The sequence below is a fragment of the Triticum aestivum genome, chromosome 1B, assembly GCF_018294505.1.
Source record: "Triticum aestivum cultivar Chinese Spring chromosome 1B, IWGSC CS RefSeq v2.1, whole genome shotgun sequence".
Lineage (NCBI taxonomy): Eukaryota > Viridiplantae > Streptophyta > Magnoliopsida > Poales > Poaceae > Triticum > Triticum aestivum.
In genome coordinates, this window is record NC_057795.1 from 33350769 (window position 1) to 33376841 (window position 26073).

Consider the following 26073-nt stretch of genomic DNA (forward strand, 5'->3'; position numbering starts at 1 on the left):
TGTACCTCCGTACATGATTGTTTCATGCTGACGCTTCAGCTTCACCCGTATTATATAAATTTGATATGAGCTAATATATGCTACAGGTAGTAGTATCATGGATTTTCCAAGATATAATATAGAAGAACGAACAAATATTCCATAGGAGGTCCAAAACATGAACATTCAGCAACGTGATTTAACAAGGTAAAGCTAATTTAAAAAGAAATGAAGAATAAACAAGTTCATGAACAATAATTTGAAATGGTGAATTTTGCACTAAAATTGTGAAGCCAACGTCAAGTGTAGTAGACACCTTTCTCAAATCAGAAGGGGACACATAAACTACTATCCATTGGCAATGCATTCCAGCACTTTCAAATCTATCTTGGCATTTAAAAGCTAACAGTACAACAATTATGCTCTTACACACCTTTTTATACAAAATATCATGAATGCTTTCTCAGCAGCACTAATGACAGTACACATAAAATCTACTATGAAGCGCATAACTAGAGTTGCAACTCAGATGTGATTCATAGCCCAATGAGGTAGCAGGTACACTTATTGCACCAACATATTGAACTAGGTGTTGAAGTTGTAGCAGAAGCCTCCAACATTGGATAGCACATGAACAGAAGGCATTTCTCATTCATGATTTAGCGCCAGATGAATGATATCCGCTCCCATGGGCTGGGTGTGCTACAAAATATGAAACAAATTCTAGTCAAATATTTGCAAAAACAATCATCATGCTTTATTCAAAAGGGAGCAAGATATAAAAGCCATTTGTCTGCCATGGCCAACCTGATAAATAGAACAATCTATAGACCTTGGACCTTTCTGAACACTACTTCCTCTGCAAAGAAGGAAAAACCCTTAGCTGCAATCCACGAAAACCTAATAAAATACATATTACTTACAATCTAATTTACCTTTTCCTTTTGTTCATGGCCTCCTCTGAACCCCTCTTCAATCTCTTACCACTGCCCTTTGTGTTTGCAACTTCCGATGGATGAATATTGATGATGCTTGGGAATGTCGTTCCAATGAAGGATTCAAACTCTTGAACTTTATTTTGCTCGTCAAGCGGCACCGTCTGCGTCTAAGTGCGCAAGAGCATTAGAAAGAACTTTGTGAAAGTATTTCATCTTGTCCTCACAATGCTTAGCTGTATGCAATGCCGAGCTGAACATCGAGCATGTTTCTGAGTACAGTTTCTTGATGGTAGGTGAAAGAGATGTAGATGACCCTTCTAGCTCATGTCCATTAGCATCATGAGAAAGATGTCGTGCAGCCATTTTAGACCACCTATGCAACACATATTGGCTAGGAATTTCATTACATCCATCATTCTTTAGAACAACAATGATGTGAGAGCACAGGATGCCCAATGATTCAAACATTCGGCAAGTACATTGTGCAGCCTTCGTACTAGTGTTGTAGCAGACTACTCTTATCCTGCCGCTAAGGTCAGCAATGCTCGTGGTTCGGACATCGCCAACGTGCTCAATAGTTTTTACATGACGACGATCCCTAGCAGCCACCACCTCACGTTGGAAAGCAACAAAAATGTTGTGAGTGTACACATCTCTGCCATGAATCTCAATTCCCCAACAAGTTTCAAGTACAGGCAAGGTATGTATGCTAGAATTGTCCTCTTGCAGCTCTTTTTGCCGCTGCTCTTCCAAAGCCGTTTCAAATCTGACCCAAAATTCAATCAAGGAAAGCTGGATGTTGTGAAGTGTCTTGAGTCGCTAGAATTGTCCTCTTGCAGCTCAGTTATGATTAGCTTTGGTGCAACCCCACACATTGCTTTCAAGAAAGTCTGGAATAACCATTTGTATGATGCAATCTTCTCATTTGACAAAAAAGCAGCACCAAATGTAACACAAGATTTATGATGGTTAACTCCAGTAAAAGGGGTAAATACCAGGTCATACTTGTTGAATCTATATGTAGAGTCGAATGACACAACATCACCAAACAATGAGTAGTTCTTTCTACATATACTATCTGCCCAGAAAATATTTGTCAGTTTATTGTTCTCCTCTACCAGGTAATCAAAATAGAATGCTGGATTGGCCTTCTTTTTATTTTCCATTATATCTACTATAAGTTGTCCATCTGCTCCCTTAATTGCTGCCCTAAAATCATGGTCATAGTTTTGTAAGTCACGTTTCGTGCAACCTATGTTCCCTGGCCCACCTTTCTCAATAGTAAGCACGCGATAAGTTTTTGATGTGCCAAGCAATGCCATACTGCATGTAAATAGTTTGTTTCTCAAATCACTAGTTACCTCTCTATTTGACCGGATGAGATGTCTCTTACTTGGTGAGATAAGTTGGTGCGTGTGTGATTGAACAAACTGGACGACCTCATACTTGCCATCAACTTGCCTCTTCAATCTGATCATAGCCTCACAACCGCATCTGGTTATCTTGATATTTCTTTTAACCATTTTTCTCTGCATTTCCTGAGTATCTTGGGCAATTTCCACTGACTTTTCCTTCCTCCAACCTTCTCTTGCACAAACAAACTTCTTCCAAATTATTACACCACCCTCTCCTTTGTGTTGTGTCCATATGCGTACAGAGAAGCCAACCTCATGGGCATACATTCTATAGAATGCTAAACCTGCCTCCCAGCTATCAAATCGCATGCCAATTGAGGGTTGTAGGCTATCATCACACTCAGGCTCATAAGTTGACCCCTGTGTAAGTAGAAAATCATGGATTAGCTCCAGAAAAGAAACACATGAAATTAATATGTCATAATAAACTTACACACGCGGGGAGGCTACTGGTTCTTTTTGGTGTGTTGAAACAATCTTCATCATGTATGTCCAATCCCCTTTGGACCTAACAAGGTTGTTAGAACTTTAGTGACATGACATTAACATATGAACATGAGTAATATATCAAGGAAATACCATGGAAAAGTTGTTGGCATCATCTTCAAGTCCTATTGCTGTAGTTGAGCCGGCACTTGGAGCAATACTTGCCATTGACTCCATCATTCTCTACTTTGTGCAGATAAAAATCAAGTAAGAATCAGCTTTTCATGAGAGCGGCGGCACACTAAGTTAAAAAACAGTTTCATGCTAAAATAGTGAAGAGAGAAAAATTCCGAATGCACTGGCATTTAGATGTATTAAGGAAAAGAGTGTTCTGAAAATGGTGCTAACAAATAGATAGGGAACTCCATGGGGATTAATGAAGTTACACACATTGTACAGTTAGATAAATCCCAGTCTTTTCCCAACATGCACTTCTCATCCAGGTACTTGAATAGGTAGATGGATTTGTTCGAACTGATGTACAGTATCAGGCAATAAGTTGATGAAATTTTACTATAACTATTTTTCATTAGTGGTGTATGATCGGATAGGGTCCAGAGTTGAGTTTCCTTAGACCAGACAACCGATGTGAAATTCATATATAAGTGGTTACGGATACAATTTTTCTAGCAATGTTAGCATTCATAGCTTGATATAGTTGTTGTTTGAATGCCACACAAACTTTTTTTTAGCTCTCAAGTTTTTCAGCTAGTCATTTGTTCTCATCATAATTTCTTCTGTAATTCAGCTAGTCAGTTGTTTGGGTTCTTCACAGAGGATCAGACTAAGTTGTTCCAGGGGCAGCCTGATATAAGTAGTACTAAAAGTGAGATCCAGTTTGGGTCACTGATTTTTTTTTTTGCGCCAAGTTTACAGAAAGTACCAAATTCTATTACTAATTAAAGGCTCTGTTCATCATCCAAAACAACATATGGCCACACAAAGGATCTTACTTGCAGCAATAAAAAGGGAACTGTAACATGTAGCTTACCAAATGTTGAGCCAGTGTTGTTCAATGGATTTCCTGCTGTTATTCTCAGGAATACTAGTCTGAAGCTTCTGTTCCTTTAGCTGGGCTGTCAACAACTTAGAGGAGACTGAAGAACGGGCTCCGTCAGTTGGCAAAGAGTGAAGTGGCTACAGCCTACATCTCATGAAATCAACATAAAGGGAGCTATGGATCAAGCCAGAACGCACAACATCCAACATCATACCTGAAGATCAGAGCACTCTATCCGTTGCGTCGGCGGATCGGCGGATCGGCGGAGCTAGGCGCCGGTTTGGGTCGTGGTCCGGTGGAGTGGGAGAGGGGGGCGAGGTGGATGGCGAGGCGGAAATGGAGCGACTTCGCCGCTCGACGTCCGCACCGTGTCGATCTCGTCGGCCGACGTCGCAGCGCTGCACACGGCGAGGGCCGCCGCCGCCGAAGCCCAGTCTGTTTGCGTTTCTTTTCTGTTCCAAATTGGGGAACGCATCTTGGAGTTAGGTGACTGGGACGTTACACTTATTCTGTATTACATGGGGTGGTTTTTGATAATGTCGAATGGTGGAGCTGCCGGGTTGCATCTTGTGCCCACGTTCTGTATCAAACGGCTGTGACCAGCAGGGAGTAGCCGGAGCACTCAATCCCTTGGAGGACAGGATATTTTCCCGCTCATTACTACCGTCGCATGCACTATTTTCTTGCCGTGGATATAAGGTCCACCATTCAGTCGGAGTGCGGTGTGGTGCTATAATGAATCAGGACTTCACCGTGCCATATATCTCTAGCTTAAATTTCCGATGTATCCCATTTCTAAAAGATGGTACCATTCTACTACCGGAGCCCCTGGTCATGTTGGTCATGTTTTGCTCCCTCTCCATAGACTTTTCTATATTATACATGATTATGGCACACATTCATTGTAGTTTCAAGCATTACTTCTACTACATGAAGAAACTAGTTATTTATAAACATGATATGAAGTCTAGGCTGCATTACTTTACCTAACTTCACGTATCCTCCTTCTTATTATAATTTTCCTTCTAGGTGTAACCATAGACCATAGCTTTCATGGAACTAAAATCTCTAAGGTGCAATAAATATATGCAGCCTCGAAATGCCACATGTTGGATCCCATTCTGGTTACAAAAATAGAGTTCTCTGGATTAGCAATAGAAGTATACTGTCCCCAAGATCTCCTCTCTCTAATGCCTGCCTATAAAACCTCTTTCTACTTGACAAGCTCCAAAGGATATTTCATTACACTAGGAGTGCACTTTGAGCATCTCGAAAAGATGCCTGAAAATTTTGTGCCCTAAAAATGGCCCTAGGTAGACAAGGATTTTTGGCACCAAAAAAGATTTTGTTGTAACATATGCCCCAAAACTAGAGCCCTAAATTTTTTGCTTTCTTCATCTATCAAGCGTCTTTAACACAATTAATACGAAAATAATAATACCAAACTCATGAAAAATTAATATGAAACAAGTAAATCACAAACAATCTTTAATTATTACGTTATTCATAAATCCAGAAGCACAAATTCAACACAATTGTTCATCCAACTAAAGACAAACTTCATCAAACATGACATGAAACATAGAGGTACAAGTCGTGTTGTTGTTTCCGATTTCACCTTCACCACTTCAAAATGAGATCTCGTTGAAGATCTTCGTGACTATATGTATCTCGAATTTTATGGTGAACGAGGAGAACGTGCAGAGATGTGGTCCTCCCTTCTAATTGGATGCACCATCCTTCCCATGAACTCATATTAGGTGTAATCCGTCTTCGCCGTACTCCTGCTTAATGATCATATTGTGCAAGATCACGGCGGTTGTCCTGATGTATCAAAGCACTGGTGGAAAAAAGGCCTTTGGTCGCGGTTCGCAACTGCCATTAGTCGCGGTTGCGCAACCGCGACCGACCGGGCGCGACTAAAGGCCCCCCCCTTTAGTCGCGGTTGCTTAAGAACCGCGACTAAAGGCCCGTCCACGTGGGCGCCAGGTGGCCGTCGGGGCGGAGGACCTTTAGTCGCGGTTCTTCTGGCCAACCGCGACTAAAGGCCGCCGCAGGTTTAGGGTTTTAGCCCCCCCCCCCTAAACCTCCCCCCTTAAACCTGTTTTCTGTTTAATTTGTATTGTTTTATTTCTTTTGTGCTTTATTTTAATTTTGAAGGAGTTTCATATATTCTACGGTACTACATACATGCATATGAATGTACAATTTCAAATAAATTTGAAATTAGAACCAAAAAGAATTCAAGAGGAATATACAATATATATTCAATATCATCGGATGACCATATACAATTTTGAACAAGTTTCCATACATGATTTAATGCATATAAAGTTCTACGTCCTCGTAATAGTGTTCTCCTTTAGGATGGAGGACTTCCCTGCTGAACCATCCAGCTAGTTCCTCTTGAAGTGGTCGGAAGCGAGCTTCTGGACTAAGCATCCACCGGAGGTTATTCCTCTTAGCATTGGTATCACTCGGAACCCGCTCAGAGGTGTATCTCCGGATCATCTCACAGACATAGTATCCACATAGATTGGTCTCCGGTGGCTGAATATCCCCAGCATTCTTAGCCTTTAACATTTTGAATTCTAGCTCTTTTTTGAATTCACCGACCTTTGTATCTACGAACCGTCTCCAAACCCTACGAGGCAAAGAAAATTAAATGAACAAGAGAGTTATTAATTAGTTACTTGATATTAGGAAATGAACGAAATAGGCCGATCGATATAGAGCGCAAATGAATGAAAATAATTACTTCTGCAGCATTCTTCTCATGCCGCCCCAAAGCTTTGGATCCATATTCACAGAGTCGTGGACGAGACATTCTGAGGTGTTAACTTTAATTACTAGCAGAATCCAGTGGAACCTGCGGACACGATACATGCACAGTACGTCATGCATAACTCATCGATTAGCCGGCCACATACCATGCATGGAGTAAACAAAAGAGAATGTGCTCAAGACAGAAACACTCACTCAAAATGGTAAGGAAATAGAATATCACTTTTGAGTTCCTGCTTTGTAAGAAACTGCCACAGGTCTGCCTCCACGTCGGCGGGGTAACGCTCCAACACATGTCCATTAACGATGTGTGGGTCAATGAACCCAACATCATGGATGTTCCTTACTCTGCATTCCTTAATCTTCATTCTGCATGTATAATAGCGGACACAACAATATAGTTAGGACATATATATAGTGCAGGCAATATGAACGAGATGGGGTAGAAATTAATAAATCACTTACAGAACGTAGCAACTGATGATAGATTTATCGAGCTCGCGCAGATTGAAAAGCTGGAACAATTCACTCAGTTCAATTTGTACATAGTAATGTTTGAAGTGATGCTCATGTCTAACTTCCGCATAAATATATTCTTTGGCGTTTTTATTTTTTATGTAACCCTTGTACCATTTCAGCAGACCTTTCATTTGTGGAGGTAGATCCTTTTCCTCCGCAGGCTCGACGAGAGGCCCATTCTTGACATATGTAATTACTACCTCCTTCACTGGCGCCTCATCAAGGCCTAACAGTTCACGAAGAGTAATACCTAAGTTGGCCGCTTGTTCTCTGGCACTCGTTACAGTCAATCCCTGTGCTGCCGCAGCTTGTATGATCTCGGGGGCATCAGGACAGAAGGCTTCCACTATAAGCGGGGCAATCGATTGTTTACTTTGTTCCCCGAGCTGGGCAACTTGTTTCCCGCTTTTTTTACTTTCGGCCTTCTCCCGCTCTTTGTTCTCCTTGAACATGAGTGCCTGCCTGCGAAGTTCACGTGCATAGTCGTTAGGCAGATTCTTCGCGGCTTGGGACGGTGTGCTCAAAAATGACTTAGCCCACTTCTTTTGCTCATCAGAAAATACTGGCTTGGGCTCGGGCTCTGTTTTCTTCTTGCAGTCCGCCTTCCATTTCTCCAAATCAGCAGCCGCGGCCGCGTCGACTTCCTCGGCACTACGTTCCCAAGGCCTTGTGGGGAGAGGCTTCAGTGATGGCTCCGGTACCTTTGTGGTCTTAGGTACATAAGGGTCCGGGTTAATAATCCAGGACTGCTTCTGCTTCTTTGCCGGAGGTGGATTGGGGGGCGGCGTCTGATCACCCGCCGGACGAGGACTGGGGGGCGGCGGCTGATCACCCGCCGGACGTTGTGGACTGGGGGGCGGCGTCGGCTGACGTGACGGAGGTGTAGGTGAACCGCCACCACCACCACCACCACCACCACCACCGCCACCGCCACCACCACCACCGTAGGGGGGTGGACTTGTTGTCCTTGGCGCCTCGCCTGGAAACTTGATAAACTTCTTTTGCCATAGAATGAAATGGCGCTTGACATCTCCAAGTCTTTTCTCCCCTTCAGGTGTAGCAATGTCAATCTCCAGGTCCTCAAACCCTTGGACTATGTCCTCCACCGTGACACGAGCATAGCCATCTTGAATGGGGTTGTTGTGGTGGAGTGCTCCAGGTAAACATGGTAAAGCACTGCCGATGGCTACCTTCATGGACATGTTCCCGATAGGATAATACAGATGACATTCTTTCATCTCCTTTATATCGTCCACGGGGTAGCGAGGAGGCTCCGATGAAGTAATTTCGACCACCAGAGGCTCCGGTGCAGTAATTTGGACCACCAGAGGCTCCGGTGGGGCCTCCGTGGAAGCCACGCTGCTTCTCCGCTGCTGGCTTCCGAGATCCGCTGGATGATCTTCATGCTGCACCCGAGCTGCATCTCTTTCGGCTACTAGTACACTCATGGTTTTCTTCATCACCTCCATTTCCGATGCCAACCGCGCCACAACATCTGCTTCCTGATCCATCTTTCTCTTACGGCTTCTGTAACCGTACGGGTCATCGTTCTGGGGGAACCCTATTTTCCACGGAATGTGCCCCATGCCTCGTACACGTCCTCCGTGTTCAGGATTCCCGAGGGCTTTTGTCAGCGCGTCGTTCTCTCTGTTGAACTTGATCTTCCCCTGTTGAGCATCCCTCATTGCGTTAATAAGGGCTTGGGTGGGTTTAATTAATTTGCCCCGGTAAACACACTCCCCTGTCTCCGGGTTCAGCGTTCCCCCATGCCCGTACCACCAGCTTTTGGCCCTTGGGTCCCATCCCTCCGTACCTGGACGGATTCCTCGCGCCCTCAGCTCGTTCTCCATCTTCTCCCACCTAGGCTCCCAAAGGCGATACCCTCCTGGCCCCATAACATGATTGTACTCCTTCTTAGCCGCATTTTCCTTATTTTTTTTCGATATTTGAATGAACTGCTCCGATTTCTTTTGCTTCACAAATTCTGGCCAATCATCTTTCAGTTTCTCATATTGTCCTTTGAAATCCGGAGTCTTGTTCTGCTTGACAAAGTCATGGGCTAGATTTTGCTTGAATTTCCGGAATGCGTCGGCCATCTTATGAAGAGCGAACTGTTTGACTAGCCTCCTCCTCTCCTTGTTTTCCTCAATCTTGTTACCCTCCTCATCGAATTTGTTGTATTCCGGAGGTAGAACGAAATGTTCCATAAGCTTCTTGAAGCAATCTTTTTTTGTTCTCTTATCGACAAAAGTGAAACCATCAATTCGTGCCTTCTTTGGCTCATTCCACTCCTGGACGGTGATCGAGACGTTGTCTCTAACAATGGCTCCGCATTGGCTGACAAACTTGGTGGCGTTCTTGCGGGGCTCCAGCGGCCTGCCGGTTGCACTGTCGACAACCTCGATGGTGCATGTTTCTCCTTGTTTCATCGTCTTGGTTGCGCCACGCTTTGACGACGTACTCGATTGTTTCGACGATCCGGCCGAGGGCTAAAATAAGAAAGAGTCGCGCGCGTTAGTACACACATATTTATTCAAATCAGTTAGTTTGTATCACCAGAGGCTCAATGTATATATATACCTCGGCGCCGGAGGTGGTTGCTACTTCCATTTGAAGATCGTCGTTTATCGACGTTTGTTCGGCATCATCTTGCTGACGGCGCCCTTCATCTTCACCGTCAAGGTTCAGATAAGAAGAGATATCATCTTCTTCTTCTCCGGTCGGCACATATTGAATATCGCCGTTTATGATGCCGAACATATGTGCTTCACCGTCCGGATCATAGTTGTCCATAATCGGGTCAGCTCTATCGTCCGCCATTATGTCAGTCCTGAAAACATGTAGTAAAAACAAATTAATTAAGTGAAGAAGGGGGGCGGTGGCGGTGGCGGTGGCGAAAGGGCGGTGGCAAAAGGAGGGGGCGAGGAAGGGGTGGGAGAGGGTGTCGCGGTAGAGCGCGAGACGGGTGCTCCGTAGTCGAACTTGGGGTCGCCGGCAGTCTCGGGGTCTACCGGAAAGAAGTAACGGAGGGGGAACACAATAAATAACAGAGCAATCAAAGCATCACAAAGCGTAACCTGGCAATACGCGGTGCTAGGTGTGCCCTAACGCGGCAGTAGGTCGTACCGGCGAAAGGGGGAAACATCCGGGAAAGTATCCCCGGTGATTCGCGTTTTCGGACAGATGAACCGGAGGGGAAAGTTACGTGTTTGCTATGCTAGGGATGTGTGGCGGACGAACGGGCTGCGTATCCGGATCCGCCTCATCGTTCTGAGCAACTTTCATGTACAAAGTATTTTCATCCGAGTTACGGATTATTTTATATTAATTTTTAAAGTTTTATATCATTTTTAGAATTAACAGAATTAATTAAATTGTCTGTTAACTAATTAACCAAGTTAATTAGATTAATTAACAGATTAGTTATATTAGTTATTTAATTAGGTTTACTAAACACAATTAATTAAGTTAATTAATTTAATTAACTGATTAATTAATTAATATATTTATTTATTTATTTTCTAAATTCTCTTCTCTCCTTTTTTTAAATCGTTTCTGGGGCGTGGGCCCCAATTGTCATTGGGCCAGGGGGCCTTAACGGGCGCCGGCGCTAGCGGGCAGCGGGTACGAGCCGGGCACGAGCTCCGGCGGCCAAGGGCCGCGATGGCGCCGGCCGGAACAGGGCGGCAGGGCGGAGGGGAAGTGGCCGGTCCGGCGAGCGCGCAACCGGGACGTGCGGGAGCCGCGACGCGGCGCCGCCATGCAGAGGCGGGCGCGGCGACGGGACGGGCCGGCGGGCGCAGCGTTCGGAGGGGGCCGGGGAGACGGCCGGACGGGGCCCGATGGGGAGCTCACCAAGGAGAGGGCGGCGATGCGCGGGGAGGACCGACGAAGGAGAGGCGGGGACGGGCAGTCCGGCGCGACGGGGGCGAGGGCGACGGCGGGCGGCAGGGCGGCGGGCGGGCGGCAGGCAGGGCACGGGCGGAGGCGGGCAGGGCTTCGGCGTCGGCGTCGGCGTCGGGGCAGGGCTTCGGCGTCGGCGTCGGCGTCGGGGCAGCGCTTCGGCGTCGAGAGAGAGCAGAATGGGAAGTGGCAAAACTGCTAAGTGCAGTATTTATGGACGCACCTTTAGTCGCGGTTGGAGAGGCGGACCGCGACTAAAGGTACCTTTAGTCGCGGCCCGCACCCCAGCCGCGACTAAAGGGTGCCCTTTAGTCGCGGTCCGCCTCTCCAACCGCGACTAAAGGGTTTTGGCGCCGCCTCCGTTCCCGCGCAGAAAGACCCTTTAGTCGCGGTTGGAGAGGCGGACCGCGACTAAAGGTACCCTTTAGTCGCGGCCCGCCACCCCAACCGCGACTAAAGGTACCCTTTAGTCGCGGTCCGCCTCCCCAACCGCGACTAAAGGGCTGTGCTAGAACTGGCGCGGTGCGGTGGGATGTTTAGTCCCACCTCGCTAGCCGAGAGGCTTCGACAGTGGTTTATAAGCGCGGCTGCGCTTACCACTTCGAGCTCCTCTCAAATGCAGGCTTACGGGCCTATTCTGTCACTGTGTGCCTGTGGGCCTACTGGGCCTTCTGCGGGCCTGAATCCTGGCCCTTTAATGGGTTTCTAGTCGTATTCAGGCCGTGGTGGCCCAGTAGGTGGCATATTTTCTTTTTTCTTCCTTTTTTCCTTTTTCCTTTTTCTTCTGTTTTTTTCTTATGTTTTTCTTCTGTTTGTTTTTTCTTCTGTTTTTCCTTTTTTCTTCTGTTTTTTTCTTCTGTTTTTTTCTTCCTTTTTCTTCTGTTTTTTTCTTCTGTTTTTTTCTTCCTTTTTTCCTTTTTCCTTTTTTCTTCTGTTTTTTTCTTATGTTTTTCTTCTGTTTGTTTTTTTCTTCTGTTTTTCCTTTTTTCTTCTGTTTTTTTCTTCTGTTTTTTTCTTCCTTTTTCTTCTGTTTTTTCTTCTGTTTTTTTCTTCCTTTTTCCTTTTTCCTTTTTTCTTCTGTTTTTTTCTTCTGTTTTTTCTTCTGTTTTTCCTTTTTTCTTATGTTTTTCTTCTGTTTGCTTTTTCTTCTGTTTTTTCTTCTGTTTTTTCTTCCTTTTTCTTCTGTTTTTTCTTCTGTTTTTTCTTCCTTTTCCTTTTTCCTTTTTCTTCTGTTTTTTCTTCTGTTTTTTTCTTCTGTTTTTCCTTTTTCTTATGTTTTTCTTCTGTTTGCTTTTTTCTTCTGTTTTTTTCTTCTGTTTTTTTCTTCTGTTTTTTTCTTCATTTTCAAATCTTAAAAATACAATTATATATCAAAAAAATCAGAAAAATAAAACTAATTCATTTTAAAACCCCTTGAAGGTTTGACAAAAGGTTTGATACAATAAATTATTACACATCATTTCTTCCCTTGTGTCCCTGCTTGCTTACGATTGTGCCGTATCCATGGAGCATCCTCATCATTTAACTTAATGCTTGGGTCGGTGTTCACTTTGAAGGGCGGAATTTCAGCAAACATATTATAATCTTCTGACATGTCTGTCTTGTCCTCCACTCCCACGATGTTTCTTTTCCCTGAAAGAACAATGTGGCGCTTTGGATCATCGCATGATGCACTGATCGTTTTCTTATCTTTCCGTTTCCTCGGTTTGCTACTCATGTCCTTCACATAGAAAACCTGAGCGACATCTTTCGCTAGGACGAATGGTTCGTCAAGGTAACCAAGATTGTTGAAATCCACCATTGTCATTCCGTATTGCTGGTCCACCTTTACCCCACCTCCTGTTAGCTTGAACCATTTGCACCGGAACAAAGGGACCTTAAAGGAGGGTCCATAGTCAAGTTCCCATATCTCCTCTATGTAACCATAATATGTGACCTTTTGCCCATTCTCGGTTGCTGCATCAAAGCGGACACCACTGTTTTGGTTGGTGCTCTTTTTATCTTGGGCGATCGTGTAAAATGTATTCCCATTTATCTCGTACCCTTGGAAAGTCGTTATAGTCGAAGATGGTGTCTTGGCCAACATGTACAGCTGATCTACAACATCATTGTTATTCATTAAATGTTTTCTCAACCAACTGCCGAAAGTCTCCATGTGGGCCTTCCTAATCCAGGATTCAGGCTTCCCCGGGTTGTCCGAGCGTAAAATATTCTTGTGTTTCTCAAAGTACGGAGCCACCAAGCTGGAATTGGTCAGTACAGTGTGGTGTGCTTCAGTCAGAGAATGGCCGTCCATACATATCGTTGATTTCCTTCCGATCGTGCCTTTTCCACTTAGTCTCCCCTCGTGCCGCGATCGAGGAAGACCAATCGGCTTAAGGTCAGGAACAAAGTCAACACAAAACTCAATTACCTCCTCATTTCCATAGCCCTTGGCGATGCTTCCTTCTGGCCTAGCACGGTTACGAACATATTTCTTTAATACTCCCATGAACCTCTCGAAGGGGAACATATTGTGTAGAAATACAGGACCGAGAACGAAAATCTCTTCGACTAGGTGAACCAGGAGGTGCGTCATAATATTGAAGAAGGATGGCGGGAACACCAACTCGAAACTGACAAGACATTGGATCACATCGTTCTGTAACCGTGGTAGAACTTCTGGATTGATTACCTTCTGAGAGATTGCATTGAGGAATGCACATAGCTTCACAATGGCTACTCGAACATTTTCCGGCAGGAGCCCCCTCAAAGCAATCGGAAGCAATTGCGTCATAATCACGTGGCAGTCGTGAGACTTCAGGTTTTGGAACTTTTTCTCCGCCATGTTTATTATTCCCTTTATATTGGACGAGAATCCAGACGGGACCTTCATACTGCTCAGGCATTCAAAAAAGATGACCTTCTCTTCTTTGGTCAGAGCGTAGCTGGCACGACCTTGAAACCATTCCGGATGCCGGTCATCAGGGTCTTTCAAACGTTGCTGGTCCTGCCGTGCTTCCTTTGTATCATTTGTCTTCCCATACACGCCCAAGAAGCTTAGGAGGTTCACGCAAATATTCTTCGTAACGTGCATCACGTCGATTGCAGAGCGGACATCTAGGACTTTCCAATATTCTAGCTCCCAGAATATAGATTTCTTCTTCCACATGGCTGCGTGCCCGTCAGCTCCCTTCGGAACTGATTGTCCGCCAGGACCCTTTCCAAAGATGACTTTCAAATCCTTGACCATATCAAATACCTCAGCACCAGTGCGTTCCGCAGGCTTCGGCCGGTGATCTGCCTTGCCGTTGTAATGCTTGCCTTTCTTTCTTACTGGATGAATTTTCGGAAGAAATCGACGATGCCCAAGGTACACGTTCTTCTTACAATTTGGCAAATGTACACTTTCAGTCTCATGTAAGCAGTGCGTGCATGCATTGTATCCCTTATTTGACAGTCCCGAAAGGTTACTAAGAGCAGGCCAATCGTTGATGGTTACGAAAAGCAACGCTCGTAGGTCAAATTCCTCTTGTTTGTGCTCATCCCACACACGGACACCACCCCACAGCTGTAAAAGTTCATCAACTAATGGCCTTAGGTACACATCGATGTCGTTGCCGGGTTGCTTCGGACCTTCGATGAGCACTGGCATCATAATGAACTTCCGCTTCATGCACAACCAAGGAGGAAGGTTGTAGATGCATAGAGTCACGGGCCAGGTGCTATGGCTGGAGCTCTGCTCGCCAAAAGGATTCATGCCATCCGTACTTAGAGCAAATCTTATGTTCCTTGCGTCAGCTGCAAAATCTTTGAACCATCTGTCGATCTTTCTCCATTGCGTTCCATCTGCGGTGTGTCTCAACTCCCCGTCCGACTTACGGTCCTCTTTGTGCCATCGCAACAACTTGGCATGCTCTTTGTTCCTGAACAGACGTTTCAACCGTGGTATTATAGGAGCATACCACATCACCTTGGCGGGAACCCTCTTCCTGGGTTTCTGGCCCTCAACATCGTCACCAGGGTCATCGCCTCTGATCTTATAACGCAATGCAGTGCATACCGGGCATTCATTCAAATTCTCGTATTCACCGCGGTAGAGGATGCAGTCGTTGATGCATGCATGTATCTTCAGAACCTCTAAACCTAGAGGGCAGACAACCTTCTTTGCTTCGTACGTACTGGCGGGCAACTCGTTATCCTTTGGAAACATATTCTTCAACATTTTCAGCAAGTTTTCAAATGCCGAGTCAGCTACACCTGCCTCTGCCTTCCATTTCAGCAAATCCAGTGTGCAGCCCAGCTTTTTCAGACCATCATCGCATCCGGGGTACAGCGCCTTTCTGTGATCCTCTAACATGCGATCCAAATTCTCCCTCTCCTTTTCAGTTTCGCAGCGTCTCCGTGCATCAGCAATGGTCCGACCAAGATCATCAACGGGATCATCACGTGCCTCTTCTTCACCTTCCCCTTCACCTTCAGCATCCTCCATGAAAGTATCACCGAAATGAGCAAGATAGCTTTCATCGATGAAATCATCCCCTTCTTCATCTTCTTCCATTATAACCCCTCTTTCTCCATGCTTGGTCCAACAATTATAGCTTGGCATGAAACCGTGCCGAAGCAGATGCATGTGAACATCTCTTGAGGAAGAGTAACCCTTCTGATTCTTACAGATAACACATGGACAGATAACAAAACCCCCCTGCTTGTTCGCATTAGCCACTACGAGGAAATCTTTCAAACCCGTAGTGAACTCGCCGGAGAGTCGGTTACCGTACATCCATTGCCGATTCATCTGCATTATTATAATATAAAATATATAATTAACCATCATGCATTTGTTAAACTAACTAGCTACAAATAATATAAATTAAACAATGAACTGCACACATGCATATTTTATCAATGACACACATGCATGAAAGGTTCAAGTTGCTAACCGCGATCGAGGAGGAAAAAATAAATGAGGAACCTCAAGTGTGGCTCCAACACTTCATATCATGTTTGTTTCACCCTCTTAGGGCATTTCATCAAACACCTTGTGTGCATAAGAGGAACCAAAAGCAAACCTACACCCCCTTGTGAAGCTTGTGAAGAGAAGTGGCACCAAATGGCTAAGTGAGCGTGCTGAACTGGTATATATAGGGGAGGAGCTTTAGTCGCGGTTGGCCTGGCCAACCGCGACTAAAGGCCTTTGCGCACCTTTAGTCGCGGTTGGCCTGGCCAACCGCGACTAAAGCCCGCGAGCTTTAGTCGCGGTTGGCCAGGCCAACCGCGACTAAAGGCCTTTGGGCACCTTTAGTCGCGGTTGGCCTGGCCAACCGCGACTAAAGCCCGCGAGCGCCCTGGGCCCAGGCATTTGGTCGCGGTTCATCTGCCGAACCGCGACTGAAGACTTCATTAGTCGCGGTTCCTACAGTTTCGCGACTAATGAGGCTGGACGGAAGCCTCTTTTTCTACTAGTGAAGGATTTCTTGATCCCAAAACCTAGCTAGTCCTCGCACAAAAGCGAACTAGACTTGCAAAATTCCAAATGCAATCTCCACATCCTTTGTAGAAGCTACTTGAGCATTACGGAGTAGAAGTTGTTCCATACCTTTGGGGCTTAGAGTTGGCTTCACAAAGGTTGTCATATATTCAGTCCTATAGGTAGTAACCCATGTTTTATGTTCGTTCATTTGCTTGAAACTCCACCTGCGGCGGTTCCCCGTTGGCTAACCGTCCAAGTAGTGGTGATCGGTAAAGCACGTTGTTGTCATTGTAACATCCAGGCTTCCCAAAATAAGCATGCCAAAACCATGCCTCCTGATCCGCCATGGCTTCAAGAATGATGGTCCCACCCTTCACATGTCCTTTGAACTTTCCATGCCATGCCCCATGGTAGTTCTTCCACCTCCAGTGCAAACCCACATGCTTTGTTAATTTCTGATAGCTTGTGAATGTCGAGCATTCGGTGCTCTCAAGTATTATGGCAAAATTGTGTAGTGCAGAGAACTTCAACCATTGCCTTTACAAATTGTTCACACTAGATGGAATTGCTCTCTCCCATTGCCAAGTGATCATCTATCAAATATGTAGGAATATCATATGCTATTGTGCACAATGACGTGGTCACCTTATGGATAGCGCTATGTCCAAGATTTCTGGAAAATTTTCTCCTCTACTTGAAGAATCGATCATGCTCTTTCACGTAGTTGGTTATCTGGAGGAATCAATTCGGAACCATTCTGAACTGGCATCAAAAGTATCATTCTAGATACATAGGATCTGGATAGAAATAATCAAGCATCAGCCTACCATTTCTATCTAGCCTCCTCATGTGAATCACCTCATGACCAACAACAGAACCGCCATGCTTCAACGGCTTGTTCTTCTCCATGTGAACTATCTTGATTATGCCAATGTCCTTTTCTTCCTCCCACTCATATTCCTCTTTGGAGGAGGAATCATCCCAAGTAGAGGATACAAATGAAATCAACACAATTCAACATATTAAATCAGAAACCACTCCTATGTCACAATGAAAAATTGGAAAAATTAACAGAAAAACTGGATGAATTCTGTGGAACATGTACTAGGCACCGCGAAATTCTGGCCAACATAGCTCGTTGAGGCCAAGGCGGCCGCCGGGCTGGCGAGAAATGGAGTTGGGATCATATTGGGGTCGAAGGTGAGCCATGAGCTCCAGTCAAATCCGTTGCGTCGTGTTGTCCTAGACCCGAGAGATCGGAAGGAGTAACGGGTCATCGGCTATCATGGCTGCCGCTAATCGACACTGTCGTGGGGCTGTGGTGCTGGACCATCTAGGGCAATGACAGGCAGCGAGAACGACTGGAATTGATGGAATGGGGCGGCAGCTTACCGAGGTCAGCAACAATCATGGGGGTTTTGTGTGACATCCCCCATAGTCACGGCGTGCGGCCGCGAGATTCAGCCGGGACCGCCGTAAGGTGATGATGGTAGGGTAGTAGGGAACTTTCAACGGGGCTGGCTGGCTTCGTGCAGCAGTTTTTGTTTTTGCGTCGGCCACTATGGGTGTTGCAAATATGTAGCAGTTGTAACAAACATTTAGGGCTATTGACATACACTCAAGTACAATAGAGTTTTTCTTTCCCTACTCGCAAGGCGACTAGGGAAAACCTTCCTCCCCTCGATCTCCACCGGCGAGCCCATGGATTCGCCTCCCCTTTGACTGCCGCTCTGGCGGTCGGTGCCGGGGAGGGGATTTCTGGTGCCTCGGTTCTGGCTAGTAGATAGATAGGATTTTAGTCCATGCACAGGCGACATTTGGATGGATGGCGGCGCTTCTTCTTCTGGTCAGTCTTTCAGGTTTCAATCCTCTTCAAGTTCGTCCATTGGGACGGATTAGACGGAGCTCCGGTGTATATTCCTGCCAGCTCCTCTGGGTGGCTAGGATAGGGTTTCTCCTCATGTGTACGCAATGGCGATATTTGGTGCCAGGTTCTTCAGATCTATTCATGGATTCAACGATGATGATTGCGGCTCCACTGGGTTGGTACTTAGGGGCACATGCACGAAGACTTCCCGGTTATCATCGACAAGGTCAGGCTGGCTCCGGTAAGGGAGCGGCGACAGCGGCTCGTTCTGGCGGCAGCAATGGTCGGTCGGTGGTCCATAGACCTCAATGTAATTTTTATTTGTCAGACTATTTGTTTGATTGCTGTGTACATCTTATCTATGCAGAGGTCGGGTGTCACTCTTTAAGCTTTGTATCCGTTCGATGCTACATTTTAAGTTAATAAAAGCGCCCTTTATCGAAAACATCTCCGTTCATTCGCCTTGGATACCAGGTACTTGAGAGTGATGGACTGGAGGCAGTGGCATAGCTAGGGAGTGGACAGGGTGGTCCATGGACCACCCTGAAATTTCCCCCATAGCCAATATATAGGTTGGAAAAAAATTATTTTAAGAAAATACATAGAATTACATGAAAATGTTCATTGTTGGACCACCCTGGCTCACCGAGCTGGCTACGCCACTGACTGGAGGTGCATGTGGAATGCCGGGAAAAGGCTACTTCCACAGAGAGCTTGATGCATGGGTTGGCCTTCGCAAGGATGACTACATTTTGTTCCTGCCAGAATGGGTCCTACTTCAAGAAATAGAACCACACAGACAGACTGGAAGATGGTCAACGAGAAGCTTTTCCTCACGCACTCGGATGTCACCCTCACGAGAACACGGGGAACACCAAGAAGTGGAGTTGACGACTAGTAAGGGCATGGCCAACGGTTAGCCTCAGAGGTGATGCCCTGCAGGCCAACTAGGCTCAGATGCCAGCGCGACGCTAAAGCGATAGCTTGCTGAGCATAGCGGGATCTTGCAGAGGAGACGGCTTCTCCAAACGAAAAAGCACGAAAAGGCAAGAGAATGGGGAAAGGAGAAAGCTACCGGACAGGCCAAACGCAGAAGTACGAGGTGAACGAGGTGGACTTCGATGCCATAGTCAGCAACTTGAGCGCGGTGGCGCAGCCATGGCGGAAGGTGCGAGCTCGAGGTCACCATGGCCGGCACCGCGAGATCGAAAACTAGGTCAAGCCCGGCGGCGCGGGCTCGGCATCGCGGCCATGCGGCTGATGCTGGTCTCATAGCAGCTGATTTGGTGAGATTTTTTATGAAGTATTGCCATTGATTTGGGCAGGATTGGCAAGATAAGGGGAAGAAGATGCGTACAGATGAGATATAGGGAGTTGTGGTGGGGATAGTTTGGACACGGAGAGTGTGTGGCCCCTAAGGATGTGGTAGCCTCGCGTCATTCCGTTGGGGGGTTAAAAATCAGACCCAATGCCTCAATTCTTTTTTCCTACATGGAGGGCCGGAGCAGCAGCAAGGTGCTGCCCCCGTTGTACATGCCCTAATGGCTTCATGCTCCCCATCACCATTTCTGTGTCTCAAGTACAGTCGTGACAACGGAGGAGCTGCAAAGAGCAGAAAAAAGACATGACCATTCAGCATTGGATATGATGTCCGTCATTAATTTCTCTCCTCTACACTACTATTCATAGAAATTTGACGTAGGGACAATAGGTTAACTCATAGTCTTGCCCAGTTAGGGCGTAGAGAGTTGCGTGGTGGGGTTATGCAAGGCACAGTGCCAACCTGCGTGTTGAGTGAGGCCTTGCACGATTGTACGAACTATGTTTTCTCTACTTAATTAATACAACTCTCTATTTAAAAAAAAAGAAATTTGACGTTTTGCAGATTAACTTGAAGAGTTTAAGATTTTTTTATAAGGAGGACTACCCAACCTCTGAATCGGAATGATGCATGCAGCTCCATTATTAAGCAACGTATCCGAAACGTTTGCCATCTAGTAGAAGCTCGGTGGGAGCTATTTTTTTTTTAGAAAAAGGTAAAAAGTTGCAACAACTGGCAAAAATGAGATGAGATGGCTAAACACCTAGCCTATTGTTGGACCATCATTCAAACCGGTTGTAGGTATCCCGTGCTAACATCTCTCATCCGGTAGACCTTGAGTAATCAAAGGCCCACTGGCTTCCGCGAGAGTGAGTAGCGACCACGAACGTATCCAAGTAGTGGCCCTGTAGATAACCTGCAAAAAAAAATATTCGAGTTCGTCTGTTAAATTTTTTATCATTTCTGCAGTTCCATATACTCCAAAGTAATGTTCATACTCCTATCCTAATATGCCTCACATTATTTGGCTTTACTCCATTTAGGCACGTCCCAAATAACGTGTCAATACTATTTGAAGAGGTGATATTAAATGCTATATGAATTGAAAGCCGTAATAATTTGGCCAACATACAATCCAGAAAGAGGTGTTTAATGCTATATCTTGACCACAAAAACATTATCGTTGACTACCCTCCCAACTTTGATTTGCCAAATTATCTTTAGTCAAAATCACCTCCTTATGAAAATACCACACGAAAACACTGACTCTAAAAGACACTTTAATCTTCCAAATATTTATCGATTTCGAAATTGGACATAGATAGATTTCACTGGGAAGATTTTGTTCATAGATAGTCTCCAATGAATAGTATTTGGCTCATCAAAGGGTGAACGTCCATTAACCTTCGCACCGGAAGTAGCCATGCGTCCCATCGGTCAACTACTAAAGATCTCCGACTGATTAGAGGAGTAGACTGTAATATTGTAGCAACATAGGCCTCCTTACGCTGTACAATATTATACAAAGACGGATATTGTGTGGCTAAAGGCGCCTCCCCTAACCAAGTATCCTCCCAAAATCTAGTTGAATTGTCGTTTCTAATGATGAATTTATTCCTATGGAAAAAAGGCCGCTTTCGTTCTCATTAACCCCTTCCAGAAAAGTGAATCATTGGGTCTAATGGTAACCTAGACCAAGCTCTTAGATTGTAGGTACTTATTACGCAAAATTTGTACTCATGTGCCTTCAGTCTCAACAGGCATCTATTCTTTACCTCTAAATTCTCAATACCGAGCCCACCCTAGTCGTTCGATTTACAAATAATATCTCACTTAGTAAGCCTGTACTTTCTCTTTATTTTATCGCATTGCCAAAAATATCATGATCGGTAGACATCTCACCTTTTTCGTACCCCTACAGGTATTTCAAAGGAAGACAAAAGGAACATCAGCATACTCATGAGCACTGAGTTTATCACTACCAACTGACCACCATAAGACATAAACTTACCCTTTCAGTAGCTTAGTTTTTCTTCTCAAATCGATCTTCGATACGCTTCCACTCCTTGTTAGAAAGTTTGCGATGGTGAATTGGTCTGCCTAGATAACTAAACGGTAGGGTACCTAGTTCACATCTGAACAATTGCCTATAAGCATCTTGTTCGTCTTTGGCTCTCCAAAATAGAAGAACTCACTTTTGTTAAAATTAATTTTCAATCCCGAAGATTGTTCGAATAGGCATAGCACGAGCTGCATACTTCTGGCCTTTGCCTGATCATGTTCCATAAAAATAATACTGTCGTCAGTGTATTGTAGTATGGACTGTTAGTCTTAATCTTGATTTCTTGTGTTAGTGTGTTTCAGTTTTGCATGTTCTCTAGTCTAGTGTGTTGTTCCTCTGATGAAGCTTCAGCGGATGCGCACGACCAATGCGAGATGCCAAGACGCAATGTGATATGGCGAAGACAGCGAGATGCCGATGGCGGTGTGAAGCCGCGGTGCTGTGTGATGCAGCATAGTCGTGAGAAACGACCGGACGCGCAAAGGGCTAGAGCGCTGGACGAACAGTTGGAGACTTGGAGCTGTGGCCTAGGATCAGCTGAGTCTATTAGTACCTAGCTACCGTATGTGTGATTTGCATGGGCGTGGGCGTGCATGCATGTAGGTCGTTGGAGTAGTGGCCGAGTGTGGTGGCCGTTTAGGGCGTGCGTTGTGGCCGGCCGTGATGCATGCCTGGCTAGTGTGTGTGAGTCCTTTGTATATATATGCACATTGGGTAATGAGAAGGAGGCCGTGAGGGCTGAGTAAAAGATGTAGCCTGTGTGTTCGCCAAGGAGAAGAGCCTCCCGGCCGGCAAAGCCAGCGGCTGGTTTCTGCCTTGGCGTGTGTGTAGAGTTCCTACGTGTGTGTGTCTTCTTGAGAGAAGGACAAAGTGAGAAGTGAGAGTTGTGGGAGGCAGCTCGAGATAGAAGAAGAAGCAGCGCTGTGAGGAGGTGACGCCAACATAGACACCCCATCATCCACAAGATGTGGTACTAATCCTCTTACTTGGCCGTCCTCTATAGCTCTACCTATGAGAATTACCAACATATCTGCCATCATGTTGAACAAGATAAGACATATGGGTCCCCCTGTCTTAGACCCTTTTTAAGTCTGGATGTAATGACCTACGTCATCATTTACTTTCACTAGTAGAAACGGGGCTTTCGTTCGGGCCAGATAAGCCCATTAGTCCCGGTTCAGTCACGAACCGGGACCCATGGGGACATTGGTCCCGGTTCGTGAGGCCAGGGGGCCTGCCGGGCCTCGTGGGGGCATTGCTCCCTGTTCGTCTGGCCCCTTTGGTCCTGGTTGGTGGGAAGAACCGGGACCAATGGGCCTCACTCCTGGCCCACCACCATTGGTTCCAGTTGGGGCTTGAACCGGGACCAAAGGGTGGTATTTAGTCCCGGTTCAGGCTATGAACCGGGACCAATGATGTGCCTATATATACCCCCTCGCTAGCGAGCAGAGCACACTGCTCTATTTTTTCTGGCCGGCGAGGGGAGGGCTTTGTGGTGCTCTAGCTCACCTCCTATGCACATGAGTTGTTCGATGGAATGCCCGAGCCACACTACTTAAGCTTTCTCCTCTCCAAGCTCGACCTCCAAACTCCATTTTCCTCAATATTTGTCTAGGTTTAGTGGTCCATCACGTCCCGTCCCCGTCTTCACCGCCGTTGATCGTCCGCGCCGATCTCGTCGCCGACACCACCGTGGTGTGCCTCTTGTTCTTATCTTCTTTCTGAAAGGAAAAAAATATTCTTACTTGTATGTTTAGATAGGTACTTGTATAGTTTTCTTACTTTTATTATTGCTTCTTATTATATAGTGCGATGGTTTTGGTATCCTTCCCCGTCGGCCCTCGTCCTATATGATTCGAATGTGGTATATATCATCTTTATAACTATTTGGTTCATTTATTGTTTATGACAATTATGCCGACCAATGTGACATAGATTTTATTTATCTAGGAGGTATGTGAAGCGGAAATTCCAACCAACCCTATTGTCGACAGGTTAAATTTAGTTGAAGAAAACAATTTCTTGAAGGAAAAATAAAAAAATTGAGGAGAAGAAGATGATATTGGAGTTGCATGTTGCGGATGTCGTCGATGATCACAATATCAAGATGGATGCAATGCGCTTGAGTATTAGAAATATTAGAAAATATGTTGTTGGATAAATAGTTACCTTGGTTGCGATTATGATGTTTTCGCATTGAAATGTTTTACATAGTTTCAATGTATGGTTTAATTAATTACATGCTCTGGAAAGCTATATGTTGTTCAATGAGAACTATGTATGTACTTTGGTTTTAATGTGATGATGAACTTCTATTAATTTGGTCACTTAATTATCTATTTATGATGTTTTGTAATAGTTTTTGACACACTTAATTATATATAATGCACGCAGATGAACCGGCAATAGATGTACGGTGACAGACACACCTCCGAGTACATTTAGGGCGTGCATAATTTTCTCGAAGTGGCTGAGGCAAACAAGCAGAATGGTTTTATGTGTTGTCCATGCCCTATATGTGGGAATACGAAGTCTTACTCTTACAAGAAAACCATTCAAATCCACCTGCTTTATAAGGGTTTCATGCCACACTATAATGCTTGGACCAAGCACGGCGAAATAGGGGTTATGATGGAAGACATCAAAGAAGAAGAGGACGATGACAACAATGTGCCCCCTGAATACAGTGATGCTACAACGGGGGAAGCTGTTGAAGATCAAGAGGAACCAGACGATGTGCCCAATGATGATCTCCGCCCGGTCATTTTTGATGCAAGGAGATAGTGCGAAAGTGAAAATGAGAAGCTGAAGTTCGATCACATATTAGAGGATCACAAAAAAGGTTTGTACCCCAATTGCGAAGATGGCAACGCAAAGCTCGGTACCGTACTGGAATTGCTGTAGTGGAAGGCATAGAATGGTGTGCCTGACAAAGGATTTGAGAAGCTACTAAAAATATTGAAGAAGAAGCTTCCAAAGGATAACGAATTGCCCGACAGTACGTATGCAGCAAAGAAGGTTGTATGCCCTCTAGGATTGGAGGTGCAGAAGATACATGCATGCCCTAATGGCTGCATCCTGTACTGTGGTGCATACGAGGATTTGAATGCATGCCTGGTATGCGGTGCATTGCGGTATAAGATCAGACGAGATGACCCTGGTGATGTTGACGGCGAGCACCCCCGGAAGAGGGTTCCTGCCAAGGTGATGTGGTATGCTCCTATAATACCATGGTTGAAACGCCTGTTCAGTAACCTTTCAGGACAGACAAACAAGGGATACCACGCATGTACACACTGTTTAGATGACACCGAAAGTATATACCTGGACAAATGCAGGAAGAATGTGTACCTAGGGCATCATTGTGGCACCCCGGCTCAGAGCAACCGGTTTACCATGCATTGCTAGCCTAGAGACCATGTCTTCTTGCAACACACAACATCTTGGTACAGAAAACGACCGCTAAATTGATGCTAGCGGATCAAAGTTTATATTACAACAGGTAGCGAGGCCAAGCGGCACACAAGGTGCGGCTGAACAATATGTACATTATTTAGTGAACCTAAAGGGGCCTCGATCATAACAACTACGTGGCAGCGGAACAACATCATAGCGGAACTTCATAGCACAGGGACACCGATGTGGACACGATCTAGACTCGGACAACACTCCTTTCCAACGATACTTTCCTAAAATCTGGCATGACACGCCAGGTCAGTACATTGAATGTACTTGCAAGCTCACAACAAACATAAACATAATGACAAAAAATATCATGATAATTAACCAATTATTAATAATGCAACAAGATAGCCAACATGCTGTGATTATGCTCCTGAGAGAAAAATCTCTCGGACTGGCTTACCAACGGTGATCACTCTTGGATCACAAACGTACCAACCTCAAGGTCTTAACTAGAGATATCTCGTGATCTTTCCGGCGATCACAACCACAAACAACACTTGGTCTCAAACAACAAGATGACCTTTCCGCCATCATCAATAGTGCAAAGTTCATAACTTAGTGTGCAAGATTTATTTAACGTTGACCCATGGTGTGACCTACTTTCGAGCGTGTTTGTAATCGTGGACTCGGCTATCGATAGATTAATACACTCTGCAGAGGTAGCGCACTGTACCCACACCATGGAACCCATGGCCTCGCACTCACATTCAGATGGACCAACGACATTCCGACGAAACCCCTCCATTGCCATGACACTCTCCCGGCCATTCCGACTCACTTCCCACTGGGCTAGTCCTAGGTGACCCCGTGTCTACCGAAGACACAACGACCACCGTCGTGGCCAAAACATAAACTATCCCACACTGGGACATGGTACCTAAA

General features: G+C 45.4%; 1 protein-coding gene across 3 annotated transcripts; it reads right to left on the reverse strand.

Annotated features, from left to right (window-relative positions):
- Positions 1-386: 386 nt before the first annotated feature.
- LOC123085738 (protein FAR1-RELATED SEQUENCE 5) lies at positions 387-3944 on the reverse strand. 3 transcript variants are annotated; one of them, XR_006439868.1, is made up of 6 exons: positions 3810-3944; positions 2912-3001; positions 2766-2840; positions 915-2692; positions 787-838; positions 387-681 (listed from the first exon to the last, which is right to left on the reverse strand). XR_006439868.1 is itself a non-coding variant. In XM_044507442.1 (4 exons), the coding sequence occupies exons 2-4, from the start codon at positions 2996-2998 to the stop codon at positions 1700-1702; spliced, it is 1155 nt and encodes a 384-aa protein (XP_044363377.1). In that variant the 5' UTR covers positions 2999-3001; positions 3810-3944; the 3' UTR covers positions 713-1699. The 3 variants fall into 3 exon arrangements, 1 of the variants encoding a protein (XP_044363377.1); XR_006439867.1 differs by having other exon boundaries at positions 787-2692; XM_044507442.1 differs by lacking the exon at positions 387-681 and having other exon boundaries at positions 713-2692.
- Between the last annotated feature and the right edge of the window lie 22129 nt (positions 3945-26073).

What these genes read in the sequence shown, in the direction of transcription:
- LOC123085738 (XM_044507442.1), bottom strand. Translation starts at nt 2,998, where the DNA reads ATGATGGAGTCAATGGCAAGTATTGCTCCAAGTGCCGGCTCAACTACA. An exon ending in ATGCCAACAACTTTTCCATG is followed by an intron (nt 2,841 to 2,911) that starts GTATTTCCTTGA and finishes CAACCTTGTTAG; the next exon opens with GTCCAAAGGGGATTGGACAT. An exon ending in CCAGTAGCCTCCCCGCGTGT is followed by an intron (nt 2,693 to 2,765) that starts GTAAGTTTATTA and finishes CTACTTACACAG; the next exon opens with GGGTCAACTTATGAGCCTGA.